Source organism: Caretta caretta, chromosome 8 (genome assembly GCF_965140235.1).
Source record: "Caretta caretta isolate rCarCar2 chromosome 8, rCarCar1.hap1, whole genome shotgun sequence".
NCBI classification, from domain to species: Eukaryota; Metazoa; Chordata; order Testudines; family Cheloniidae; genus Caretta; species Caretta caretta.
Genome location: NC_134213.1, coordinates 90,702,610 through 90,726,309, shown reverse-complemented (window position 1 = coordinate 90,726,309; position 23,700 = coordinate 90,702,610). Strand labels below are relative to the sequence as shown.

Below are 23,700 nucleotides of genomic sequence, written 5' to 3'. Positions count from 1 at the left end.
CAGCTTCACATACTGATTAAGTGTCAGCAGTACCATCAGTCTGCAGGAGAAACAACACTGAACTCAGGTCTTGACACATTTTAAAACAAAAAACCCACATAATTTTCAGTTCACCTTTTAAAATATATTTTTGTAATGACTCTTGCTTTCTTCTTCTTCCCCTTCTCCCACCCTTCCTCCTGCCTTGGGCTGGTAATGGCAGGGTTTTGGAGCCATAGTATTGTTGCAGAATTCCAACAGGAGTAAATGGTCCAGTAGGGAGGTCTCTGTTGCTTGCCCCACTATACTCAGTTATTCCCTGACAGAGCAGTGTCAAAGGACAAGCTCAGGTGTGGGAACCACAACTGAGGCCTCGCTGTGAAACACTATCACCAATTAGCTAAGAGAGGGAGCAGAGGAAGAAAGCTTGAAGGAATTTAGCACACACACCTCATACACACCACAATCAGTGGTGCAAGTAGAAATCATTTCTTGCTGGTACTGCACTCTTGGGAGGGACACAAGGGGGGGCATGTGACCTCCCCACATGACCCTCCATCTGACTCCTCACCTCACCCCCATGCATCACAAACTTTGCAACCAGGTCTGTGGCTGTGTGATGGAACTATATAGCGGAACTATTCTGAGGAATGGACACTGAATAAAATTATACTTAAGTGGGTTTTTATTAAAATAAACACTGGTAGAGTGCAGCAGGGTCAGGAAGCATGTTTGTCAGCCGGTATCCATGCATTTCTACAGTGACACATAACAAGCTGTATAGCTGCAGAACATGTTCCCTGGCTGGTTACATGCTCGCTTATATAAATATAGTGCTTTAAAATGGCTAAATTGGTCCTAGCCCCAAATAAAAGTTAACCATAAAATGGGTTCCATGTGCTCTTAAAACAACCCAGAAATGTATCAATAAAGTAGGTTACAGCTATTGCACATTAATTTACAAACAAAATGGGTTTCAGATTTGAATTTTATTCTTTGCTTTTTTTTTTAAAACCATACAGACATCTTCAGCCTAAAACTGTTCAGGGCTGATATACAGAGCACCACTCATGTTACATAAGGAGTTAAGAATTTCTCAAGCATTCACAGAAACATGATGGGGCAAGAGTAGACTTTATGGTTCCTTGAACACAACATACTCCTGACAGAATTCTCCACCACTGTGGGGGTGCAGAATTCATATGGCCCGCATATTTCTGTGGCCCCTGTGCAGAAAAACGCAAAAGAAATCTGCAGGGGGAACACACGTCTCTTCCCCAGCAGTCCTGGCAGCGTGTCTGTTCCAGCGTGCCTGGATCAGCTTCAGAGACGCAAATCACTGCGGGGGGCTCGGCGTGCGTGCAGGGTAGACGCGTATCACTGTCAGGGGGCAGGGTTGGCCAACAAGCGAGAGAGACTCTGTTCCTCTCTCTTGATACTGCAACTTGAAGGGCGTGGAGGAGGGTAGGGTATTTTGTTATGCAGGAGGAAGGCTCTGTCCCCCGGCAGAAGTGTAGAAGCCTGCCTGCCTAGTAAAATGATAAAAAATGGTTCAGCCTCTGACATACCGTCATAGGTTGTCCTACAACACAGCCTCTAACAAGATCAGGCTGTCCCGGACACCAGGTAACAGGACTGTTTACCTTTACACTAAGAAAGTTGGCAAGGCACCAATGTCTGCATGTGGTGTGTATCCAGGAAGACTTCGCGGTGTTCGTGCTGTGCGCCCTAAAGTCCTTATGAGGTTGTCAAAAACAAAGAAGCATTTTAGCAGAGCCTATGGCAGTTCCATGTGTGCTAAATGTGTCTGTGATAGAATCAAACGAGCTTTCCTTATTGAGGAGCAGAAGACTGTTGTGAAAGTGTTGAAGGCACAAGCACAGAGTCAGAAATCTAAGTGAATCTCTTTGTATTGTCTGCCTAATAAATAAAAATTCAACTTAAAAAAAAATAACTTCTTGAGAACTGAAAAAACACTTAATTAAATATTAGTATCATGTTACTGAAAATTGTTTGTTTTTAAGTTAAAGAAAATATCTTTTGTAAAAAAAACCCTACATTTTGTTAATGTTGCTGTTGATGGTTAATTGATCTCATTCTCTAAGGCAGAAATGTAGCAACCTGTTTGCTTAATAACATTGTTCCCATTCTCAGTCAATTCCCCCATGAGCATAAAAACCTGTAGAAGTTTTAAGGCACGTACATTGCCAGAGTGATGTAAAGCCTTATAAATGACAGTAAGGGAATCAGCTAGAAAGATCTATGCGCTTTCTCACTTTTTTCCTGAGGTTAGATTTTTACTTACCCATTAAAAAAATTTAAAAAAAAAAAAAAAAAGCAGCAAGCCTTTTGAGGGCAAATAAAATATTTACCAAGCAGTCAATAAAATGTCAGGACAACCAGAACCAAACACTTCCCAAAGTACCCAGCTAGGTCCAGGACGATGATTAGCAAAACTGAATGACTTTCATGTGTGACAGTCTGAGCAATTTAAAATGACATTCTACGTACATACGTGTGTACGCGCGCGCTCTCTAATGTAGTTTAAATGAAAATCCAGGATTATAACTGGAATGCAGGGTATTCGTTACCAAGTACTTGTAACTTAACTTTCATGTGTTTACAAAATGCTGAATAGTTATGGTGACTTTTTTCTGTATGGTAGTTTACCAAAACAATTGAAACTGGTGTGATTATATTGCATTATTTTGACAAATAAAATTTGCAGAATTTTTAATTTTTTGGCGCAGAATCCTTCCAGGAGTAACACACAGCTATCTCATTAGCCACTACCAACAATCAATAACTTTTTTTATTATTGTTTGTTTAAGTTTGAGGGCATTTATCTCCCTTCCCTCCTCCCAGAAGCTGCACTCAACTGGAAAAAAAGTAATACTCAGGTATGATTGAATGTGTGGTCATTTCCCCCTCTGTTGAATGTGACCCTAAAGAAAACAGGAAGAAGACAGAAGGGGAAACAGATGTACAGGGTAAGAAACAGAAGGGCAGGAGGAGGGAAAAGGGAGAGGAAGATTGAGAAGAAAAAATAGGATGAAAAGATGGAGATGCAGAAATTAAGTGGGAAAAGGCTGAGCGGTAAAGAGCCGAGAAGAGAAAACAGGGAGGCGTAAGGTATTTTCTTATTGTAATTCCATTAACCTGGAAATTCTTCATAGATACCAGAAAGGAACCCTTCATATTTCAGTAATGGTCTCTCTTTGATAATCCTAGCACAGTACTAGTTTTAGTTGCTCCCTAGTAAACCTTAGATTTTAGGGTAGTAGCTGTAAACAGTGCTTTTTAAGATAAACAGGAATGTTTATTTTATGCAAATATGTTAATTTATTTGATTAAATTCCTAAAAGGCTGATAATCACAAGAACAATCAAGTCAACTTGAAAATGCATAAACATTCAAAAGAACTGTAATTTCCTTCTCTTGGTCTTGAAGTAAGAGATGGTCAATCTAATATGCCCCCAATTAATCAGATTTTGGATTTTTAATCCAGTTGACTGTAATTATCTAACTCTAAAAACAAATCCATGTTAAAGAAAAACTTGCCATAAAACACATTAACGACCAACTGCAAGGTAAAAATTAGTAACGCTAAACAGATTTGTGTGTGGAATATTATATTAACTAGATAGGTCTGGGCACACAGTATTCAACACAGGAACAAGTTTTACTCATTTTTGCAATTTTTTTTCAAATTCTTTGTAAACTTCAATTTAATTATTTCACTGAGGGGGTCCCAGGATGCTTCATTCTTTCAGAAACAGCTTCAATAAGCAAGGTATTATCACAAGATTTCATTGAGGGGGGAGGGCAGACATAACTTTCTGAGCCATTCAAAAATATTTCCGTGTCAAACGTGCTCTACAATCTAGCTATCTGTGCTTATCTCTTCTCATTTTCCTGCTTTGGAGTTCACATTTAAGTTGAAGAGTAAGAGTTTAATTTTAAAAAACGATTAGCTGCACAATCACTGAAGTTTCAGAACAGTAAGAAAATTTTTTTTCAGCATGTGGTCTGCGTGCACATGCAATGGTTAAATCTAGTCTGCAAGTTCGCACGCTCAAGCGGAAAAAAAAATAGAACTGTGTTTCTCTATACAATACTCTTTTGACTACATGTAAAACAGATTTCTTCCCTTTTTTAAAAAGGGAAATTAACAAAGTTTACACCTAGCACTCTAGTGCGCTAGGGACATGTATGCGCTAATGCAGTAGTCAGCAGTCCTCTACCTATCAGCCCTGACTCCTCACACTGCAATGATTGTTCATAGCACCTTCTCTTAGTGGGCACCAAAGCTGTAATGAAATTCTAAAGAAAGGCAGAAGTCACAACCTAGTGGCAGGCTTGGCGGTCCAGTGTCATTTTAAGCTATTTTGCATCCTGATCTGGGCTGGGACTGGGGAGACCCCACATGCAACTTAACGAGCACCAAGGGCCTCTCTAAATTAAGACCGCTTTCCAGGTGGTCCTACGGGCTGCAGCAATGCCCAGAATCCAGGCACTGCTGAGGCCCACCCCAACAAACCGCTCCTCTCCTAGCCCACCCCATCACAGAACATTCCTTGTATGTGGAGTTAGGAGGGGTCCTCTGAGGGCAACATTACTGCTATCTTTCACAGCTTCTGTGGCAATGGAATCCTCACCCAGCTGGAATCAGAATATTTAGGGCCTCTTATACACCTCCAACCCTTTTACTCAGCATAAAGTATCCAAAGCAGGAGTGAAGATCTCATTCCAGACTTTATTTCAAAAGAGTTCTGGGCCAGATTTTCAAGTGCCCAACACCTGAGATTGTTGTCAGATTTTCAAAAGAGTCCAGAATGCAATGTAATGATCTATTTTGAAGATAAGTATCAGAGCGGTAGCCGTGTTAGTCTGTATCCACAAAAAGAACGAGGAGTCCGTTGGCACCTTAAAGACTAATAGATTTATTTGGGCATAAGCTTCCGTGGGTAAAAAACCCACTTCTTCAGATGCATAGAGTGAAAATTACAGATGCATCTGTAATTTTCACTCCATGCATCTGAAGAAGTGGGTTTTTTACCCACGAAAGCTTATGTCCAAATAAATGTTAGTCTTTAAAGTGCCAACGGATTCCTCATTATTTTGAAGATCTAGCCCTAAGAGCTTAGAGGAGAAAGCTAGGGATCAGATCTGACAAAATAAAAGGCATTCAAAAAATCATTTGAATGGATAACAAAAATACCCAGATTTGAGAAAAATGCAAAACCTTTCCCACAATACCACACACACACAAAGTCCAGTCCCTGAAGACTGAAGGAACAAGAGAAAAATATATCTTTATGCATACACTTTATTTTGTGACATGCTTAAATACCACTGTGATTAATGCTGTACAAGAACTTAAATAGATACCTTCAAAGATTTAAGATGACCTTCAAAGGAAAAAATACTCCGCACTCTTTTGCTTCTCTATAATGTATTTAAATGCCTACCTTATTTTGTTTTAAACACATGAAAAATGTAGGCTTTTTTTTTTTCAGCTGAAGATCTCAAACTAATGGATTGTGACATCAAGACACTGAAACCTTGGCAAATGAGATAGGAATGGAGTTTAGTCAGAGACTGTTTAAAACTTTGTTTTTTTATTAGCTTTTGTTAACATCTAATTAACTCAGACACACACAGGAGAAAATTTATCTTTGTGAAAGACTCAACCCCTGCCTGTCCACCTAAGGACTAAGAAACTCCCACTGAATTTCCCTAGTTCTTCCAGGAGCACTTCAACAACAACAACAAAGCAGGAAAAAACAAAACAAAACACAACTCCTTCCAAGCCTTCTTTATCCAGACTGAAGAAGGGAAAAAGTGACAAATATCCTCTCTCCCCTGTTTATGGATATCCAGAAAACATGATATTCCTTAGCTACTAGTTTCCCCTTTGGCCTAGATGTTGAAGAAATCAAACATAAAATTCTTTGTTTTTCTTAAAAGGGCCCATCCAGGTGTCCAGTTACAGGATTAAAGGCTCAATTATCTTGCAATACAATACCATCTTGAAAAGTGAATACAAATAGTATCTTGAGGTCCCACTTTAGTTGTGCTTTAATTACTTCTATATCAAATTTGCTTGGTGTACAAAGTTAAAATTTTATTTCTAGTTATCCTATGATCTGAGAGTCAAGCTAGATTCTCTCCTCCTTTCACATCATCACCAATAAAAAAAAGTTCTGGGGGCCAAATTAGGTTTCATTTATAACTGTGTACTGCTATTGGCTTTTAAAGGGATTGTGTTTCTATAACAGAACATAATTTGAAGATACTAGGGCAGCCCAGGTGTAACTGAGAACTTAATCTGGCTTTGCCACTTTTTTCCTTTATTACTAACAACTATGCATGAAGAGAAAAGGATAATTTATTTTTCAGATCACAGGCTGTGGGGTTGAATTGGGTTATTTGCAGATCTAGCAGTTAGAAAAAGACCTCCTTTTACCTGTAAACTAAGAAAGCTTGATATGAAAATCAGTGAACCACAATTAACACAGAGTTTCATGATACCATTTTTAGAGAATCACCTTTTAGATTTTAAAGAATGCAGTTTAAATGCTAATGTTCCTATCAGTATTTCCAATCAGGTCAAATTCTTAATAAAAATATATCACCATATAAAAGCCCTTAAAACTCTTCTTACAACTCCTCCCCAATTATGGGGCAGAAGGGGCGGTGATTAAGGGAGCTTTAAGAGTGGAAACAATCCTGTAGGCTGCCTGATCTCTAAATAGCTTTTACAAAAGGGTATTTATCCTCTCCAACAGAGGTACAAATTAACAGTTACAAACTCTTATAATTAGAAGGTTTCCCTGTACTTTGTTCCACAGATGTGTGCTACAACATAAACCATCTTTGTAAGGTAAGTCTATGCAACTAAGTTCTACCAGTGCTTAGCTTTTTCTTAAACTTATCTCACTGAGCCTATGTTTGGCTCATTTAGTCCTGCAATCTTATGTGAATATGTACTCAATGAGTAGTTCCACTGAAATCAACATGAGCAAAATTATTCATATGTGTGTTTATAGAACTGGGGCCATAGTTTGATCTTTCTCATATATTTTAATTAAACAAACCTTTGCTTTTTCAGTATGAGTAAGGATTTGTATAACTTTGGCAAGCCCTAAATCAGCTAGTTAGGACAAAATTAAAGTTAAAAAAAATGCCAAAACCCTTAGTCTTTCAAATTTACAAGAGTACAAATGTGTATATTTTCAGTCTGCTCAAGGGCCAGTTAAGGATCATTCACAGGTAGTGTTGGGCTTGTGCCTTAAACTTGCAAAGTTACGCCAAAATCCTATCTGATCCCAGCAGACAAATTGCAGTGTATTTTCTGGTCCTGAACAGCTCAATTATATATTCTGAAAAGCAACTAATGCATATAGTTGTGGCTTCTTGTTAATTTAAGTCTTATCAAAAAGAGGGCCAAATCCTGGAGGTGTCTAACCTACATCTAGTTTACCAACCAATTCAGTAAAATCAGTAATGATCTTCTGCCCATGCTTCAAACTGTATGGGCAATTAAGAGTTTTAAATGGAGGGAGGAGCTTGCTAGTTAGTTCTGGTAACATGATGGGCTATGCTTTAGCACCTAGGGTTTTCTAAAAATAAGATCATAGTGGTCCAAACTGCTAATGTTGCTAACAAATTACAGGTGGACTGTGAAGTAAATATAAGGTAACAGTCCTATTTGCAAATGTAAATTAGGCAGTTAGGCTCCTATGTCTTATTGAAGCATAGCACATAAGCCCCTAAATGCTTGTATCATTTGAAAATGGGACTTAGACTGCTAAGTCACTTATGCCTTGCAATGCAACACCTAAATACCTTTTAAAAATCTGGTTCCAAGTGCCTAGCAAACCTATTTCCTCTTAATTCTTTTCCCTTTTCATACACTCTAGTCTACTTCAATTAAACTTCAGAAAAAAGACTCAACCCTTTGACAGATATTTCTACCTCAGACACATTTTACAAAAGCCTAAGCTGCCTGACAAGAGTTGGAAAGGCCAATTAAACATAACCTAAAATCTAATGACAGGTTTCAGAGTAGCAGCTGTGTTAGTCTGTATTCGCAAAAAGAAAAGGAGTACTTGTGGCACCTTAGAGACTAACAAATTTGTCAAAAAGTACTTCCTTTTCTTTTTGCTAAAATCTAATGTCATGAAGAAATATTAGTCAACTTCTATAACTGATTTCATTATTCATATTTGTCTGATGCACTGTTCACCAAACTTAGCTGGTGACTTAATATCAAAATATGAGTTAAACTCTGTCCACCTGCATATAGGTGCAAGTATCACAGCATAAGTTAACTGCTAAATAGTATACGTATATCGTACAAATCAGGTACATGTTGTAGCAGAAGTTGACAATGTTATGTATAAGTTGGGCCCTACCAATTTCATGGCTATGAAAAATGTGTCACAGACCATGAAATAAGCCCTTCCCCATGAAACCTGATCTCCCCCTTGCTGAGGGGAACACCCCAGTGAGGGGGCTCCTAGCTGCAAGTCCTGTCTGGGCTGGGGAGGGGGAGGACTTGTCCTTTCCCTGCACGGCCACTCTCAGGGAGATCAAACCCACCTTGGAGTACCTTCCCCCTACCCAGCCTCAGAGGTTCATGCAGCTGGAGGAGACTTGTGGAGGTGGGTCAGATATCCCCCTGCTCCTGGGGGAGCCACAGCTAGCGGGGCTCCTGGGTGCGAATCCCTGCTGGGCTGGGAGGGGACAGCTCTTGTCCTTCCCTTGCATGGCAGCTGTGGGGGGGGGGGGAGATGAGACCCACTTCTGGGTACCTTTTGGGTTGGGACCCCCCATGCATACAACACCCCGAAATTTCAGATATAAACCACTGAAAACATGAAATTAACCGATTTTAAAACCCTCTGGCTGTGAAATTGATCAAAATGGACTATGAATTTGGTAGGGCCCTGTGTATAAGGGATGAAGAAGTCCTAACAGCCTGACTGCACATAAATATAAAATATTTACCAGAGAAAATTTAAGAATTCTATTTCATGCTATCACTAGGAAGGGAGATCCTGTAAACAGGTTGGCAGGGAAGGGATTAACACACCATTTTGTGAGAGGGAAGACCAAAAGTACTGGACCTGTGTGAAGAGCTTTACAAGTTAGTAGGGCTAGGTTAGCTTTGTGGAACCAGTTCTGCCTAAGCACACAGAGAGTTAAAGGATTGCAATCTTGTCTAGACACAGAAACGTCAGATTAATTTAAGTCATGGTTTTGCAGCTATTTAGCTAAACTCAGTGCAACTCTGTGTGGACATGTACATCTGTTTAAACCTAGCACACATAAGTTCAACTTGCCCTTGTTATGAAAACTAGACTTACATGATCTAAATGTCCACATACAAAGTTTGCATAGAGTTAGCTAAAGCTGTGCAAAACAACACCTTTAACTAAACCAGTGCAACTTCTGTATTTAGCCCAGGGCCAAGTGTAGTAATGAGGAAGGATCTTTAGGAAGAGAACTGGAGCTGAAGAAAACTATAGGATTCCTCCACTTCTTTGGAACTTAGCTAAAGCAAGCCACACTTTACCGGTACTTTAGCTGAGGGAAGCCCTGTTGTAGCTGCGTTTGATCACTAAAGAGACAGGACAGACTCAATATTTACCTTTCTGTTTCACAGTGAAGTTCACTGCAAAGGTGTATAAACTTCACCCTCCCTTCTTGCTCTAACCACCCTGTCATACATTAAGTGTATTTATTGTCAAATAGCTGTGGAACAATTTTAATTGCACAAATAATGCCAGATGTCTTACAGACAAGCATGAAGGCAAAACAAAGATAACTGAATGAGAGAGCTTACAGTGTAAACCATGGTGTTGTATATTACTCCTGGGAGCATTCTGCGTACAATATTTTAAATTTCTGCATAATTCTGCAAATTTTGTCAAAACAACACTACATAATCACACCAGTTTCAATTATTTTGGTAAATAATTGAAACCAGTTTCAATTATTTCAAAATACCTGTCAACAAGTATGTCTGTAACAATACAGACACACAAAATTTTCCCCAGGAGTAGAGAGGAACTAGGTTGTCCTAGGGGTTTCTTTAACTGTTTCTCTGTCCCCTTCCTCCCCAGAGCCCAGCCGAGGGAGGGGTGGGGGGGCAGACATCGACAACCTCGCCCCCCCAGCCCACCCATGATGCCCCCCCAGCCAATACCCCCCCCCAAAAAAAAACACAGCCCAGATACCCGCACCCCCACACTAGAGCCCAACTGTGGGGGCCTCCCCTTTTGCCCAGACACTGTCCTCCCCCTCCCCTGAGCCCATGGATCCAGAGGAAGAAACAGCCTGATGCTCAGTCCCAGGCTTGCAAGGAGTTTCCTGAGCACCGCCCACTCCTTCCCTCAGGGCGTGCTGGGAACTGCAGCTGCCAGAAACCCTCTAGGTCCTTCCCCCTCCCCAACAGCGTCTTCTATGTGCAAGAGTTCTGCTGAGTCCAGTGGCCCCTAGCTGCACTGCAGCCCATTTCTGTGGGGGGGGGGGAATAAATTCTGAGCACATGTTAATTTCTGCAAAATTCTGCATTGCACAGTGGCGCAGAATTCCCCCAGGAGTAGTATATTTATTCCTCTCAAAGGACATCCAGTTCAAATTTCCTTTGTCAAGAGACTTTTTTCAAATTGCCAAATTGAAAGAAGTCAAGCTGTGTGCTGCTGACTCTTGGTATATAACCACAAGCAGATTCACTAACTGGAATATAGAAGAGCATTTTATTGATCTATGAACCAAAACAGAATTTTCCTTCTTCTAAGTGTATTGGCTCAGCAGCGCTAGCAGGAGCAAAAATTCCTTTTTGTCAATAAACAGATATGACCCTAAGGCAAACAGGGATCAGAGAGATGCTGAATAGGAATATGTTGGTTTTTAGAGTTATTTTTCTGACCATAGCTGCACTTTCTGGAAGACATGTGAACTTTGAGTATCCTCTAACGTCAAGATTTTTTAGATATTAAGAGACTTTCTAAAAAAATCAATAGCTAATTTTTAAAAGTTAAATAAAAGGCAATTAAGCCATCCTTTGTCTGGGAGAGTCAGAGATTTTTGTCTGAGAGAGAGATTTAGTTATGAAGGCCATGAAGTCATAAGATTACATCAGAAGAATCTGAGTCCATTAGGAATGTAAACCACTCAAATAGAACTCATCACAGGGAGGGAGGGGAAGTAGTGTTAGGTATATTTTTAACAATAAAGTCGAATGCTTATACCTATGTTACTCCATCTACAATCCTCAGGCCACCATATCAGGACAAAAAATGCCACAGAGAAAATGGAGAAGTTGGGAAGGATTCTATGTTGAGTGAGAGTTGGAGGACAACAACTTGTTTTCCAGCTCTCACTCAATGGGAATGATCATGGAACGAGTGTGTTTCTAGTGGGGTTCTGCAGAGATCAGTACTAGCTCCGATGCTATTCAACACTTTCATCAGTGATTGGGAAATAAATATACAAACTGCCGATAAAACTTTGCAGATGACAGACTGCTGGAATGGTAAATGAGGACAGGGTAATAATACCTTGATAAAAAGAAAAGGAGTACTTGTTGCACAAGTACTCCTTTTCTCTTTGCGAATACAGACTAACACGGCTGCTACTCTAATACCTTGATAAGTAAGGCTCATGCAAAAAAAAAAAATGCATTTTAATCCAACCAAATGCAAAGTTGTACACCTAGGTAAGAACAAGGAATGCAGGCCATACCTACAAAATGCTGAAATAGCCTCTCATTCCCAACATGATTCAGTATTTCTACCACTTCCTGGCTAAACGTGAAAGACAAGGAGCATGTACAAAATTTATAACTTGGATTGAACAAATGCCTTCCTATAATCATAGCTGATTCATATATATTTAAAGGTTGAGTTTTCCTTTTTCTTATTGTGTAAGAGGCAATCCGCTTGAGTAAAGGCATATACCAGAGAAATGATTACTGTGTAAGTGGCTCCATGACATTTATGTGGCTTGGCAACACTGCGCAAACAGCAAACGAACAGACCTCAATATGAAGCAATCCAGTAGCGCATAAAAGGGGACACATCTAGCTTAAGCACCTGACTAATGCCTTGTAAACAAATATGGCTTAGTCCAAACAACCATTTTCAGTATGATCTTAAACTCTGCTGAAAAGGGGAAACTGGTCGTAAGTGACTTACGGATGCCAAGCAACAGCAAGTTGTTAGAATCATGCAGCTGCCCAAGTTCTTGACCTGCTATTTTAATTTTATTGTGGTTCTATGTGCCGCATAATGTCTGTAAAAATGTGAGACTAAACTAGTCCTGTGAGTTTCACCTCCTGACAAACTCTGCACAGAGTCTAGGTCTGAATGTCAAGACAAGCTAACTCAAACAAAAGTTAAATCTGGAAGTGTCAAATTTGTTTCAAATGACTTTTCCAATCACAAATCCATTTGTTCCACATTGACAAAACTGGATATGGATTTTCAAAAGTTGCATCTGGGAGGATGTACCAATACAACATCACCATTTCCTTGAAGGATAATTAAAATCAGAATAACTAGCAGTGAAGAAACAGAAGCAGCAAACAAAATGTCAATAATGAAACAATTTTGTGTACAGAGTCTTAATTCTCACCTATGGCCCCATATAGGTCTTTATGGAAAGTGAGTAACAATACGTAAACATGGCATGTTATGCAACAAGTTGTAGAACTAATGATTTTTCAATCACTTTTTAAGATGAGTTAAGGGAAAGGTTAGGCTCTTAACTCCTCTGGTTAATAAACAACCAAATTTTATAAACAGATCATTACGATAACATAATTGGCTGAAAAGCCATGAATAACCATTTAAAGGTAACAAGCAAAAGGAGATAATTAAGCTTTTTTATTTTTTAAAGCAAGCCCTGACACACTGTCTCTAGCAACACTACATTATTTTCCTACAGTTGTCCCAAAATTGCTATGAAGTCACAGTTCAGGGCAACTGTCACACTACGGCATCCATCTTGCCTATGCTAGCATCACCGTGGTGTTACCATGCACAGGAGGTAGCAACAGTGGAAAAATCTTAACGGAGGAGGAAAAAAGCCTTTGGTGACTAAAGAACTAGTGAAACTGACCAAGAGGCAAGAAAGTACAAATTGAGTGAGTGGAAAGGTTTTGGTTTTTTTAATCAAGACTGTTTAAAACTTTGATACCTACTGAACACTTGGTCAATCTTAAAATTTAACATCCTTGCTTCTTTACTTAAGAGGATGGGGGGTTGGCTCACCTTAAGTCCTCTAGCAAAACTAGCTGCCAGGGAGGACCAGACTTTGCAGGCCATTTCTGTTATTTCCAAGATAAAAGACAATGGAGGAGAGTGGGGAGAATTTTAAGGCTTTCATACTGTTCATACAATAAAGCAAAAAAAATAATAAAAGCCAACCCCGATTTAAAAAATCCTTTGCGGGTCACCTTTAAACTGAGTGTCTAGCCTACCCCATCATCTTCTCATCATTAATTCTCTAGTGAGATCACAAATAAGATAGCCAATTGCTTTTTGTATGTTGTTTGCTTTTGTCTTGTCCTTATCATGTTTGCCTAATAAGAAAATAAATCTTGGCATCAGTAAGGATTCCAACTAGCATTCTTGTAACAGCAGTGTTCTTCTTTTGCTTGAGGGGAAAAATAGACTCCTAGCATACTGCTGCTATGCAAACTTTGGTTATTTGTCATAGGTGTTGCAATTGAGGCAGGGCACACAATAGCTCCGCCCAAATATAAGCTGTCTATGATAGCTGCTCTTGTTTTAACTAACTTGCTTTTGAGTCAGAGCCCAAAATAAAGTATTGAACAGCCAATATATCAAGGGGGTATATGCTAGAAAATTAGGTTGGCATAATTACAAAACTCAGGAGTGTGAAAAATCCACACCCAGAGCGAGGTAGTTAAGCTGACCCAAGTCTCCATGCAGACAGCACTAGGGCAATGGAAGAATTCTTCCATCAACTTAGGTACCGCCTCTCAGGGAGGTGGATTACCTATACCGACAGTAGTGTCTACACTGAAGCACTGCAGCATTGTAGCTGAGCCCCTGTAGCATTTCAAGTGTACACAAGTTCCAAGTCTCAGAGGGTATGTCTACAGAGCAAGCCGTATCCTGCAGCAGCGAGACTAAGGTTCACACTAGAGCACTAAAAACCGATGTGTAGATGTTCGATTTGGGCTTGGCTGCTGAAGCCCATCTGCTCCTTAAGCTTCAGAGCCTCAGCTCCAGCCCAAGCCCAAACATCTACATAGCTATTTTTAGCGCCATACTGTGAGCCTGAGTCCGAAGACCCAGGTTCTGAGGCTCGCTGCTGCAGGCTCCTGCTTGCTATGGAGACCTATCCTAGGAAGCCCAGCTGTCAGTTCTGAAACGTCAAAGGTTATGTAGATGTACCCTAGTTTCAGTCCTTCTATCCTACTCTGCTGTCTCCAACTCAAAACAGGTTAAATAAAATAAGGTTAGCCACAGAACTTTACTGCAAGATAAAATCAGCACAACCAACCCAAAGGCTCATGCCAACTCTTGGTTGGGACTCTTGGGAAGTATACTGCTGTTACAGACATCCTTATATCAGCTGTTCAGGTTAGGGTTCAGGATGACAAGGCATAGACGCTGACACGGTGGGTGCTCTGGGGCTGGACCACCCACAGAAAAAAAAAAATAGTGGGTGCTCAGCACCCACCAGCCACCCGTCAATCAGTTGTTCGGCAGGCCCCACCAATCAGCTCCTCCCTCCCTCTCCCCTCCCCCCTGTGCCTCCTGCTCACCACAGATCAGCTGTTTGGCAGGAGGGGAGGTGCTGGAGGGAAAAGGGGCAGAGCGAGGGGGGAGCGTACTTGGAGGAGGGGGTGGAGCGGAGGCGGGAAAAGGCTGGGTGTAGGCGGAGCAGGGGCAGAGGCAGAGCAGGGGTGGAGCACCCCGGACGAAAGCTGAAAGTCAGCACCTGTGTCACAAGGAACCTCAAGTATATTCACTTTTGAAGGATTACCACATGGTAGTAAGGGCACATCTTTTATTTCAAATTAAAATTATAAATCAACGTTCTATTCCCTTTTTGCAACAGGATGAGTCTGATTCATCCTTTGTGGATTAGTCAACAAAAAATACAATTACAGTGGGACAGATATTGTTTTCCTGTTTGCTACAGTGGAAATGGGTATGGATTCATTATAAGAATTTCCAGCTAATAAAAGTGAAGCAGTTTGAAAAATATCGTTTCACTTGGAACATTAGCAGGCTAGTTTTCATCAATTTAAGTTTAATATAGGAGTTAGAGCATGGATGGGCAAATATGGCCCGTGGGCTGTATCAGGTACCATCAGGGCTTTGGATCTGGCCCACGGGATTGCCACACACACGCCCCACGCCACTCCCAGAAGCGGCCAGCACCACATCCCAGCGGTCCCTGGAGGAATGGGGGGCCAGAGGGCTCCGTGCGCTGCTCTCGCCTGCAGGCACTGCCTGCTGCAGCTCCCATTGGCCGGGAACGGAGAACCATGGCCAAAGGGAGCTTCAGGGGAGGTACCCATGCGGAGCCCTCTGCCTCCCCCTTCTCCAGGGGCCGCAGGGATGTGGTGCCGGCCGCTTCCGGGAGCGGCGTGGGGCCAGGGCAGGCAGGGAGCCCGCGTTAGCCCCACTGCATGCTGCTGCCACCCCGCAGCCGCTCAATGTAAGTGGTGCCAGGCAGAAGCCTGCACCCCAAACCCCTCCTGCACCCTGAATCCCCTGCCGCACCCTGCATCCCTCCTGCACTGAGCCCCCTGCCACACCCCACACCCCTCCTGAACCCCAACAGCCTGTCCTGATCCACCTTGTACAACCCGCACCCCTCCTGCGCCCCAACCCCTTGCCCTGAGCCCCTTCCTGCACACCACACTCCCTCCCACACCCCAACCCTCTGCCCCAGCCCTACATTCATGGCCCTGCATGCAATTTCCCCACCCAGATGTGGCCCTCAGGCCAAAAAGTTTGCCCACCCCTGAGTTAGAGGATGATGATTAATAACTACCACTAATCACTTATTTTAATAAAAGATCTCAATTCCCTGTAAATTCCTACTATGCAGTTGTCACAATGGGTGAACAATTGGTACTACCCTCTACAATTCCTTCTCAGAATATTTCTCAGAATAGTTCTGCTAAAGTGATCAACAATGAAATGGCAGTGATACTTGAGTTGCCATTAGGGTTCAGAGTCACTAATCATTTGAACAACAGTAGCTGTTAGAGGCCACAGCAGTTCAGGGCTCTACTGTAGCAGACACGGTACACACATATATAGGGCCCTACCAAACTAGCGGCCATGAAAAACGCATCACAGACCACGGAATCTGGTCACCCCCCCGTGACATCTGTGAAATCAGATTTCATGAGGAGACCAGCATTTCTCAAACTGTGGGGTCCCGACGCAAAACGGTGTTGAGGGGGGGGTTGGTTGTAAGGTTATTTTAGGGGCATCATGGTATTGCCACCTTTACTTTGCTGCCTTCAGAGCTGGGCAGCGGAGAGCAGCAGCTGTTGGCCAGGCGCTCAGGTCTGAAGACAGCACCACCGGAAGCAGCAGCACAGAAGTAAAGGTAGCAGTACCGCAACCCTCCCTACAATAACCTTGCAAACACCCCCTGCCCATTTCTTCTTGGGTCAGGACCCCTACAGTTACAACACTGTGAAATCTCAGATTTAAATAGCTGAAATCATGAAATTTACTATTTTTATGTATTTTTACTATTCTTATGACCATGAAATTGGTAGGGCCCAAAACATACAGTATAAGACAGTCCCTGCCCCTCAGAGCTTTTGGGTGTTAAAGCTCCGAGTGGGAGCTTTTCAACATCAATTACAGTCAAGCACCTAGCTCCCACTGGAAACAAAAACAGGAGAAAGGTGCCTAAGCCTGTCAGACAGTCAGAGTGTAAGGAGAAAAAGGCAGAGAGGAGAAATGACTTGCTCAAGGTTAGACAGCAGATACGTTGCAGAGCTAAGATCAGAACACAGGTCTTTCGACTCCCCCTCCAAGAATTAACACTTCATTGGTAAGCGGAGGATTCAGTACACACCTATTTCAGGTGTTTCAATCAGTATGCAGACTCAGGGAGACCAGAGCTACATCTGTTCATAATCTTAAGCTTAGTTAGAAATTTAACTTTTTAAAACTTAAATAGGTCAGAAGCCAGAAACATGTCAGTACGACATACCACTGAGTACTGGACAAGCCAAGTCCAACAGCTGACACCTCCCTCCCCTTCAAGTAAATCACCACATTCAAATGAGTAAGATTCCAAACACTTAAAGCACAAAGCTATCAACTGTCAGTACCTGTTGTGGTTTTGTTAGCCTGCTACAGTGTATAACTTGTTTAACACCTAGTTAACATTAGACTGTTCTTGCTATTTTTGGAGCTCAGCAGAGCTGGATTAGAACTGTGACCGGTTATTCTGGGTCACTGGGGTTTCTCTGCTATAAGCATTTTTAGCAAAAGTGAGCATCTCTTATATCAACATGGAAAAACTAATATCCATTTAGGTGAAAGAAAATATAATGTTCTTATCCTTCAACAGGCATTAGAGTCACTGGATCCTGTGTAAATATTCCCTTTGAATCTTTAAGGGCCAGTTTCAAATATGTTCCTATCAAATAAAAAACTGCAGTCAGTACCCCCACTCATCTGTTTTCACTGGCTTCTCAGCCACTTCCTCCCTTAGTTCAGCATAATTTGAATTTTGTCTGCTAACTTAATCCTATAACTTCCCACCCTTTCCTTTCCCTCATTTTATCTGCAGAAAAATGAACAGTCCAGCAAAAGACACCTATTAAAAAGATCAACAAGTGTTAACAGATTACTTATGATACAACTCATCTGAATAAAGAGATTTATATTCATGTCAATGTTGGCATCAGAAATATCCAGACAAGTACCAACTGTGACAAAAACAAGCTATTATAATGAGGATGACAAAAGCAAGATATGAAAAGTGACTCATTTTGTATTGCGCTAAATGGAATTTGTTCTTCCAATTATTTCTTCCAACTTAACATTTCTTTTCTATTAGTTATTTATTAGATAGCTTACGACCCTACTTAGCCAATCAGAGACAGCAGGGCTTTGGAGCGGAGCCCGGAGCTGGAGCACGGAGCAGTGGAACTGCAGGTTTTTGCCTCCCAGAGCTGGAGCAGAGCCAGAGCACAGAAAGTCTTGACTGCTCCAGTTTTTGTTTTTTTTTTTTCATTTTCAATCCAAAATGAATGATATTGAGCAAGAAAGTCCTAAAGGTGACAAAAAGTTTCAGATTATATAAAAATTGATATTAACAGCTACTTTACCATTTTACGTAAAGTGTCACAGTTATTCTCACTTCAGCCAAAATCAAGATTTAATGTATAGATACAAAATTACAAAGTTTTTTGGAGATATGTTTTATTAAAGAATCAGATAATTATCAGACTTCTGGCAACACTGCAGACTGCTCCCACCCTTGTGCCAAGGTTAGGCGAGTACGTACTCACATAGATTAGTTAAATTAATATGTGTTGATACTTCTTTTGTAAGGGTTGATCAATGAGACGCGCTGAGTGCTGTGATTACGGAAAAGTGTGACGCAAGACGCAACATTTAAGATATCACAAACAGGTATATTACAAAAAAATGTTTTTGTTTATTGATATATTAAGATATCGCAAGAGATATTAACCACTTAAGCTCATTTCTCACATGGGCTCCCGTTACTGGTACATGTGTTCATTTGTACATGGTCCTTTATCACTCTGGCGGACTTATTTTATGAGTCATCTGTTCAACATTCTTTTGGTAGCATTGTTTGTAATTTTAAATTTGCTGAAAAAGTCGCATGCAGCAGGCATATAAATATACAGTAAACATTTTTGTATAAATTAGGAGTGATTTCTGTGATATATCCAGAGGGACTGGAAAATGTCCAATGCAACTTTGGGGGTGAATCCTTAGGCCATTTTAAGAAAAAACGTTTCTGTAAAATTTCTTCCTAAGGCAGCTACAGTTCCTTCAAGGAGGTGATGAAAAGTTAATTTCTGATTAATATCTCAAAAACGCTTAAAGTAATGTAATATAAAGTAATGAAATTATGTCTCTGTCTTAGCGTTAGTACGTGCTACCATATTACATTATCCAAAATTATTTAAACCATAGGCATCCCAAACTGGCGGTTGGTCATTTTTATTTCATATTTCAAGAAAGGCTTGTTGTCGACTGCCCCTGGCTACGAGCAGTAATATTATGTTCCATAATAAGTTAATAATTTTTTGATTATTTATTACGTTTAAAATTTATGGTTCCAATATTGAAAAATAAGTAAAATTGTTTGTATCATTCTAAGCATCTAAGCAGATTAAAATTTTTAAACAGTTTTCTCAGAAATGGTTAATTATACAAAATAAATTAAGAGTACCATTTTAATGCATGTTTTAGCATTAAATCATATTCCAAGGTTGTATCTGTTAAATAGTCGAAGATTTAAAAAATATTAAATAAAATTGGCCAAGTCCCCCCCAGTTCACGATGCCTGTAGTTTAAATAATTTTATTTGAATGATTTTGTATGACAGAACGTTGGAAATAAACTTTAAAGGGAAAGCAGATTCAAATTGCAAGCACAGTCCTTTTAGTAAAGAGCAAATTTTCAGAAATATGTTTTTCCTTCATTAGGCTGGAAACATTATACACGATAGAGCAAATAACAGATTCTATCGTGTATAATGTTTCCAGCCTGATGAAGGAAAAACATATTTCTGAAAATTTGCTCTCTTTACTAAAAGACTGTGCTTGCAATTTGAATCCGCTTTCCCGTTAACGTTTATTTTCAACCTTGTAACGTGTAGCCTCATTATTCCCAACAATTAATGTTGTAGAACAGCGATAGCACGTACTAACGCTATGGCACATACCAAATTTCATTGATATATCTATATTAAAGTGTTTTTGAGATATTAATTAAAAAGTTGGAAAATATTTCAAATATTTTTACAGCGAAATTTCATAAGTACTAACTTGCAATTTATAAATAAAAATTTATATTAAAAATACTTCTTACTTCATTAAAACTGCAAGAAACATGTTAAAATATTAAAATATACTTTAATCATAATTTTGTGTAAAAAGAAAAGGCAATCGTTTTTGTCCAGAAAATCCAAAATAAATTTGAAGTACCTTAAGTGGTTAAGATATCACAAGCAGGTACATTATAAAAAAATGTAATGCTTTTGTCCATTGCTTTTCGAAGATCATAACAAGAAATATTTGGATGCGGTAGCAGCACAAGAAGATTTGGCCATGGCTTCAACCCAAAAAAAAAAAAAAAATCAAATCTGCCTCCCCAGTGATTGATAGCTGATTTACAGAAAAGGATCTCAACGACGTCTTTACTTTTGAATTTGAAAAGCCCAAATTTGGGCTTTTGGGAAAAGCAAAGAAGAAATCAGCAACATGCAAGGTGGAAGAGGAAGTGAATGGTGAGCTCAAACCATGTAGCTTCAGGACAAGTGAAGCGAGTGCCGTGAAAAGTTTCAACCTTTGGCGGTATGTAAAACGTAACCATCCTGAAAACTTTGTGGCTCTGGTTACAAAAAAGGACCAGGAAGATGAGGCAAAACAGAAAGCTGACACAGCTAAACGACATTCATCTGGCTCTTTGAAAACTCCTGGAGAAAAGATTTTTTTGTGGAGTTTCATCTGAAAAGAAACCCAAAATTCAGCAAACAAAACTTGACTTATATTTGAAGTCCTCAAAGGTTACAGACACCATGGATGCCAATACTTTCTGTGAAGGGCTGATGGAAATGGTTTGCTTGAGCTTAACACCGCTCATTACCTTCAGGCTAAAGAACAAAGGATTCCAAAAAATTGCAGGTGAAATGGATCAGCAGCTTGGCGTTTCGAAGGGGCACGATGCGGTTCGTCATTTAGTTGTCAGCACAGCTGAGTCTGGTCGCGAAGAGCTCAAGAAAGCTTTGGATCAAAAATTGTGCTACCTGAAAACGGATGCCGCAACCCGTGGAAACAGAAATTTCCTTGCAATCAATGCTCAGTACTACGAAGAAGGAAAAGAAAGTTGGTAAAAACACTGGACATAATTGACACTGAAGAGCGTCACAATTCTTCATACGTGAAAAATCAAGTAAAAGCTATTTTAGAAAAATTTGGGATCAGTGAAGTGCAAGTGCTGAGCATCTGCATTGACAATGCAGCAAACATGACATATGCCCTCAAAAATTTCAGCAAGGACAATGAAACCATTTCTACCTCTGAGAACAGGGATGTGGACAAAACTATTTTGCCTGATGAAGGAACTAACGGAATGGATGAAATCAACCGCAACATGGATGCTGCTGCGCAATGCGACCCTAGCCTCATACTTCCAACATGGCTTCATGCGGACGACTCAAAAGTCCAACTGATGAGGTGTGGTATCCACACTCTTCAGTTGGCAATCTGGGATGGACTAAACAAAGAACATGCAAAAAAATTTCTGGCAAAAATCTGACAAGTCATTGTCAAATTACGAACATCAAGTATTCGAAGTGTTCTGCTTGACCTACATGGGGTAACTCAATCATTGGATACTGTGACTCGTTGGGGTTCAACATTTGTGATGATTGATTGGCTTCTCATTTTTCAAGCTTACTGTGAACAACTGGCTGCTGCTGGAACAAGAGAACTCAAGTTAACAAAAGCTGAATGGGACAAAGTGAAGAACCTGCGAGACCTCTTGGCAAAACAAAACCAAGCAACTGTGAATCTTCAAGCTGTTGATGTAACCCCGGGAGTTTTATGAAGGAATGGTGAAAACTGTCAAAATTCCTGCAAGAAAATGGTGGACAAATTGCAGAAGGAATTCTATCCTCCATGCAGAAATGCAAAGAGAAACTTTTTGACAATATTAATTTCCTTGCTGATGTTTATGTTGACCCATGGTATCGGATTCTTCTTACCTCAAGGGAAATACCAAAGGCAAAGGAAGGACTCCTTGATATTGCTGACTGGAAAAACAAAATCTATTGCTACATTTGAACTCGGCGAAAGAGGTTGAAGAAAACTGAACACAACGAAAGGAGTCATCCACAATCAAATTTGCGGTTTCGGAAAGTTCACATCCTTCAGAAATAGCAGGCTGTTCTCAAACTTCCGTCTCCACTCTGAACTTGTTCGACCATCCATCCCTGAAACGTCTTCAACCATCACAGGGAAATGGAAATAATTCAAGCACCAATTCTTCAGAAGATGACGCCTTCGAAAAGAAATTGGATAAAGAAAGACGCCGGCGAGTTTCTGCAATTCATAATTGTAATGAAGATTGTGAGGCGATGGAGTCTATTGGCAGGCTAAAAGTTAAGTCTGTTTTTGAGGCAATTCACAGCTATCCACACCGCATTCAGGCTGCCTGTAGAATTGCTTAGAGCATACCAACAACTCAAGCTAGTGTAGAGTGATTGTTTTCGGCTTTAAAGTTAATTTTAAATTATTTGCGGCAGGCTATGAAAGATGACTTGATTGCTGCAATAATTTTTTACAGAATGAATTATGAATTATTCTAGTTTGTATCATTGTTGATGACATTTAAATTATTTTTTAAGTCTGAATAAAAATGTTTTTTCAAAATTACAGTATGCACTTTTTTATTTAGTTAAAAATTAATTTGATTCGGAGCGCAGAGTCTGAGCGGAGCTAGAGCAGTCACTATTGGCGCTGGAGCGGAGCAATTCAAAAAACCGGAATAAGAGACACCTTGTCAATCTGATTTTTTTTTTTGTCAGTTTCCTAATTATTCTAAAAAAGTCTCCTAGTCTGTGAAAGACTCATATAACTAGACAAACAGAAGGAAATGTTGACAGTGACCATATATAAACTACTGTCAAAACCACAAAGCAATTTAATAGAATAATTTTTCCTATAATTTTTCATTTTTAATAACTGTAGGTATTGTAACAGCAAGTTTAAAAAGAAAAGTCTGTGAATTTTAAAAAAATCTTTTGTCCCTTTGACTATTTTACTCCTGAGTTCTCAAAATCCTACCTCTTGAGGTTCAGGTACCTCTTCTTTTGTTTGTTCTATTCTCCTAGTAAGATGGATTTTGGTATCCTTCAAGCCCTTTAAAAATCTTTATTGTTGAACAGGGCAAGCAGAAAGCATTATAACTATCTGAATCATATGTCAAAACAGTAATCATATGTCAAAAAGCAATTTATCATTCAAAGGATTATCTTCTCCTCCACATGCACACAGCTCCTTAATACTGAAGGGCAAATATACTTCCTACTGTTCATTAACTACTAATAGATGAGGTATGGGGCCAGAACCAAGACCATGGATCCAAACTCCTTTGAGATCAGCATCTAAACTTTGCAGCTCAGGCTCCTCTCTATAAATTAACTCTTTTAGTTTGTAAACCTGCTTTTTAGCTCATTGGTATTCTTCATGAAGCCTAAAACCTATTTTGTCATGTTTTCAGTGTAAAATATGTACATCTCCTCCAGCTCAGGCTGGATGTATGATCAAACTTACAAATTGTGTGTGTGTGTATTTTTAATTTTTTTTTTTAACCTGTACTTACCAAAATAATACAAACACTTTGCTGTTTAGAAAAATTCAGAATAAGCTCTGAGGTAGAATGTCTGAGGACTCTCTTATGGAGTTTCTCCACGATTCTGTGG

At 40.0% G+C, this 23,700-nt stretch overlaps 2 protein-coding genes and 1 long non-coding RNA gene across 5 annotated transcripts in view; 2 read left to right on the top strand and 1 right to left on the bottom strand.

The window, feature by feature from the left end:
- JAK1 (Janus kinase 1) overlaps positions 1–23,700 on the bottom strand; it is a 105,271-nt gene that overhangs the window by 77,025 nt on the left and 4,546 nt on the right. The gene's annotated exons all lie outside the window — the stretch shown is intronic.
- LOC125640795 (large ribosomal subunit protein eL34-like) lies at positions 1,506–1,933 on the top strand. Its single transcript, XM_048859715.2, has one exon. The coding sequence runs from the start codon at positions 1,527–1,529 to the stop codon at positions 1,878–1,880; it is 354 nt and encodes a 117-aa protein (XP_048715672.1). The 5' UTR covers positions 1,506–1,526; the 3' UTR covers positions 1,881–1,933.
- On the top strand, positions 6,657–22,651 carry LOC142073122 (uncharacterized). The gene is made up of 3 exons (XR_012669803.1): positions 6,657–6,865; positions 18,570–18,650; positions 20,274–22,651. It is a non-coding gene; the product is annotated as an uncharacterized LOC142073122 (long non-coding RNA).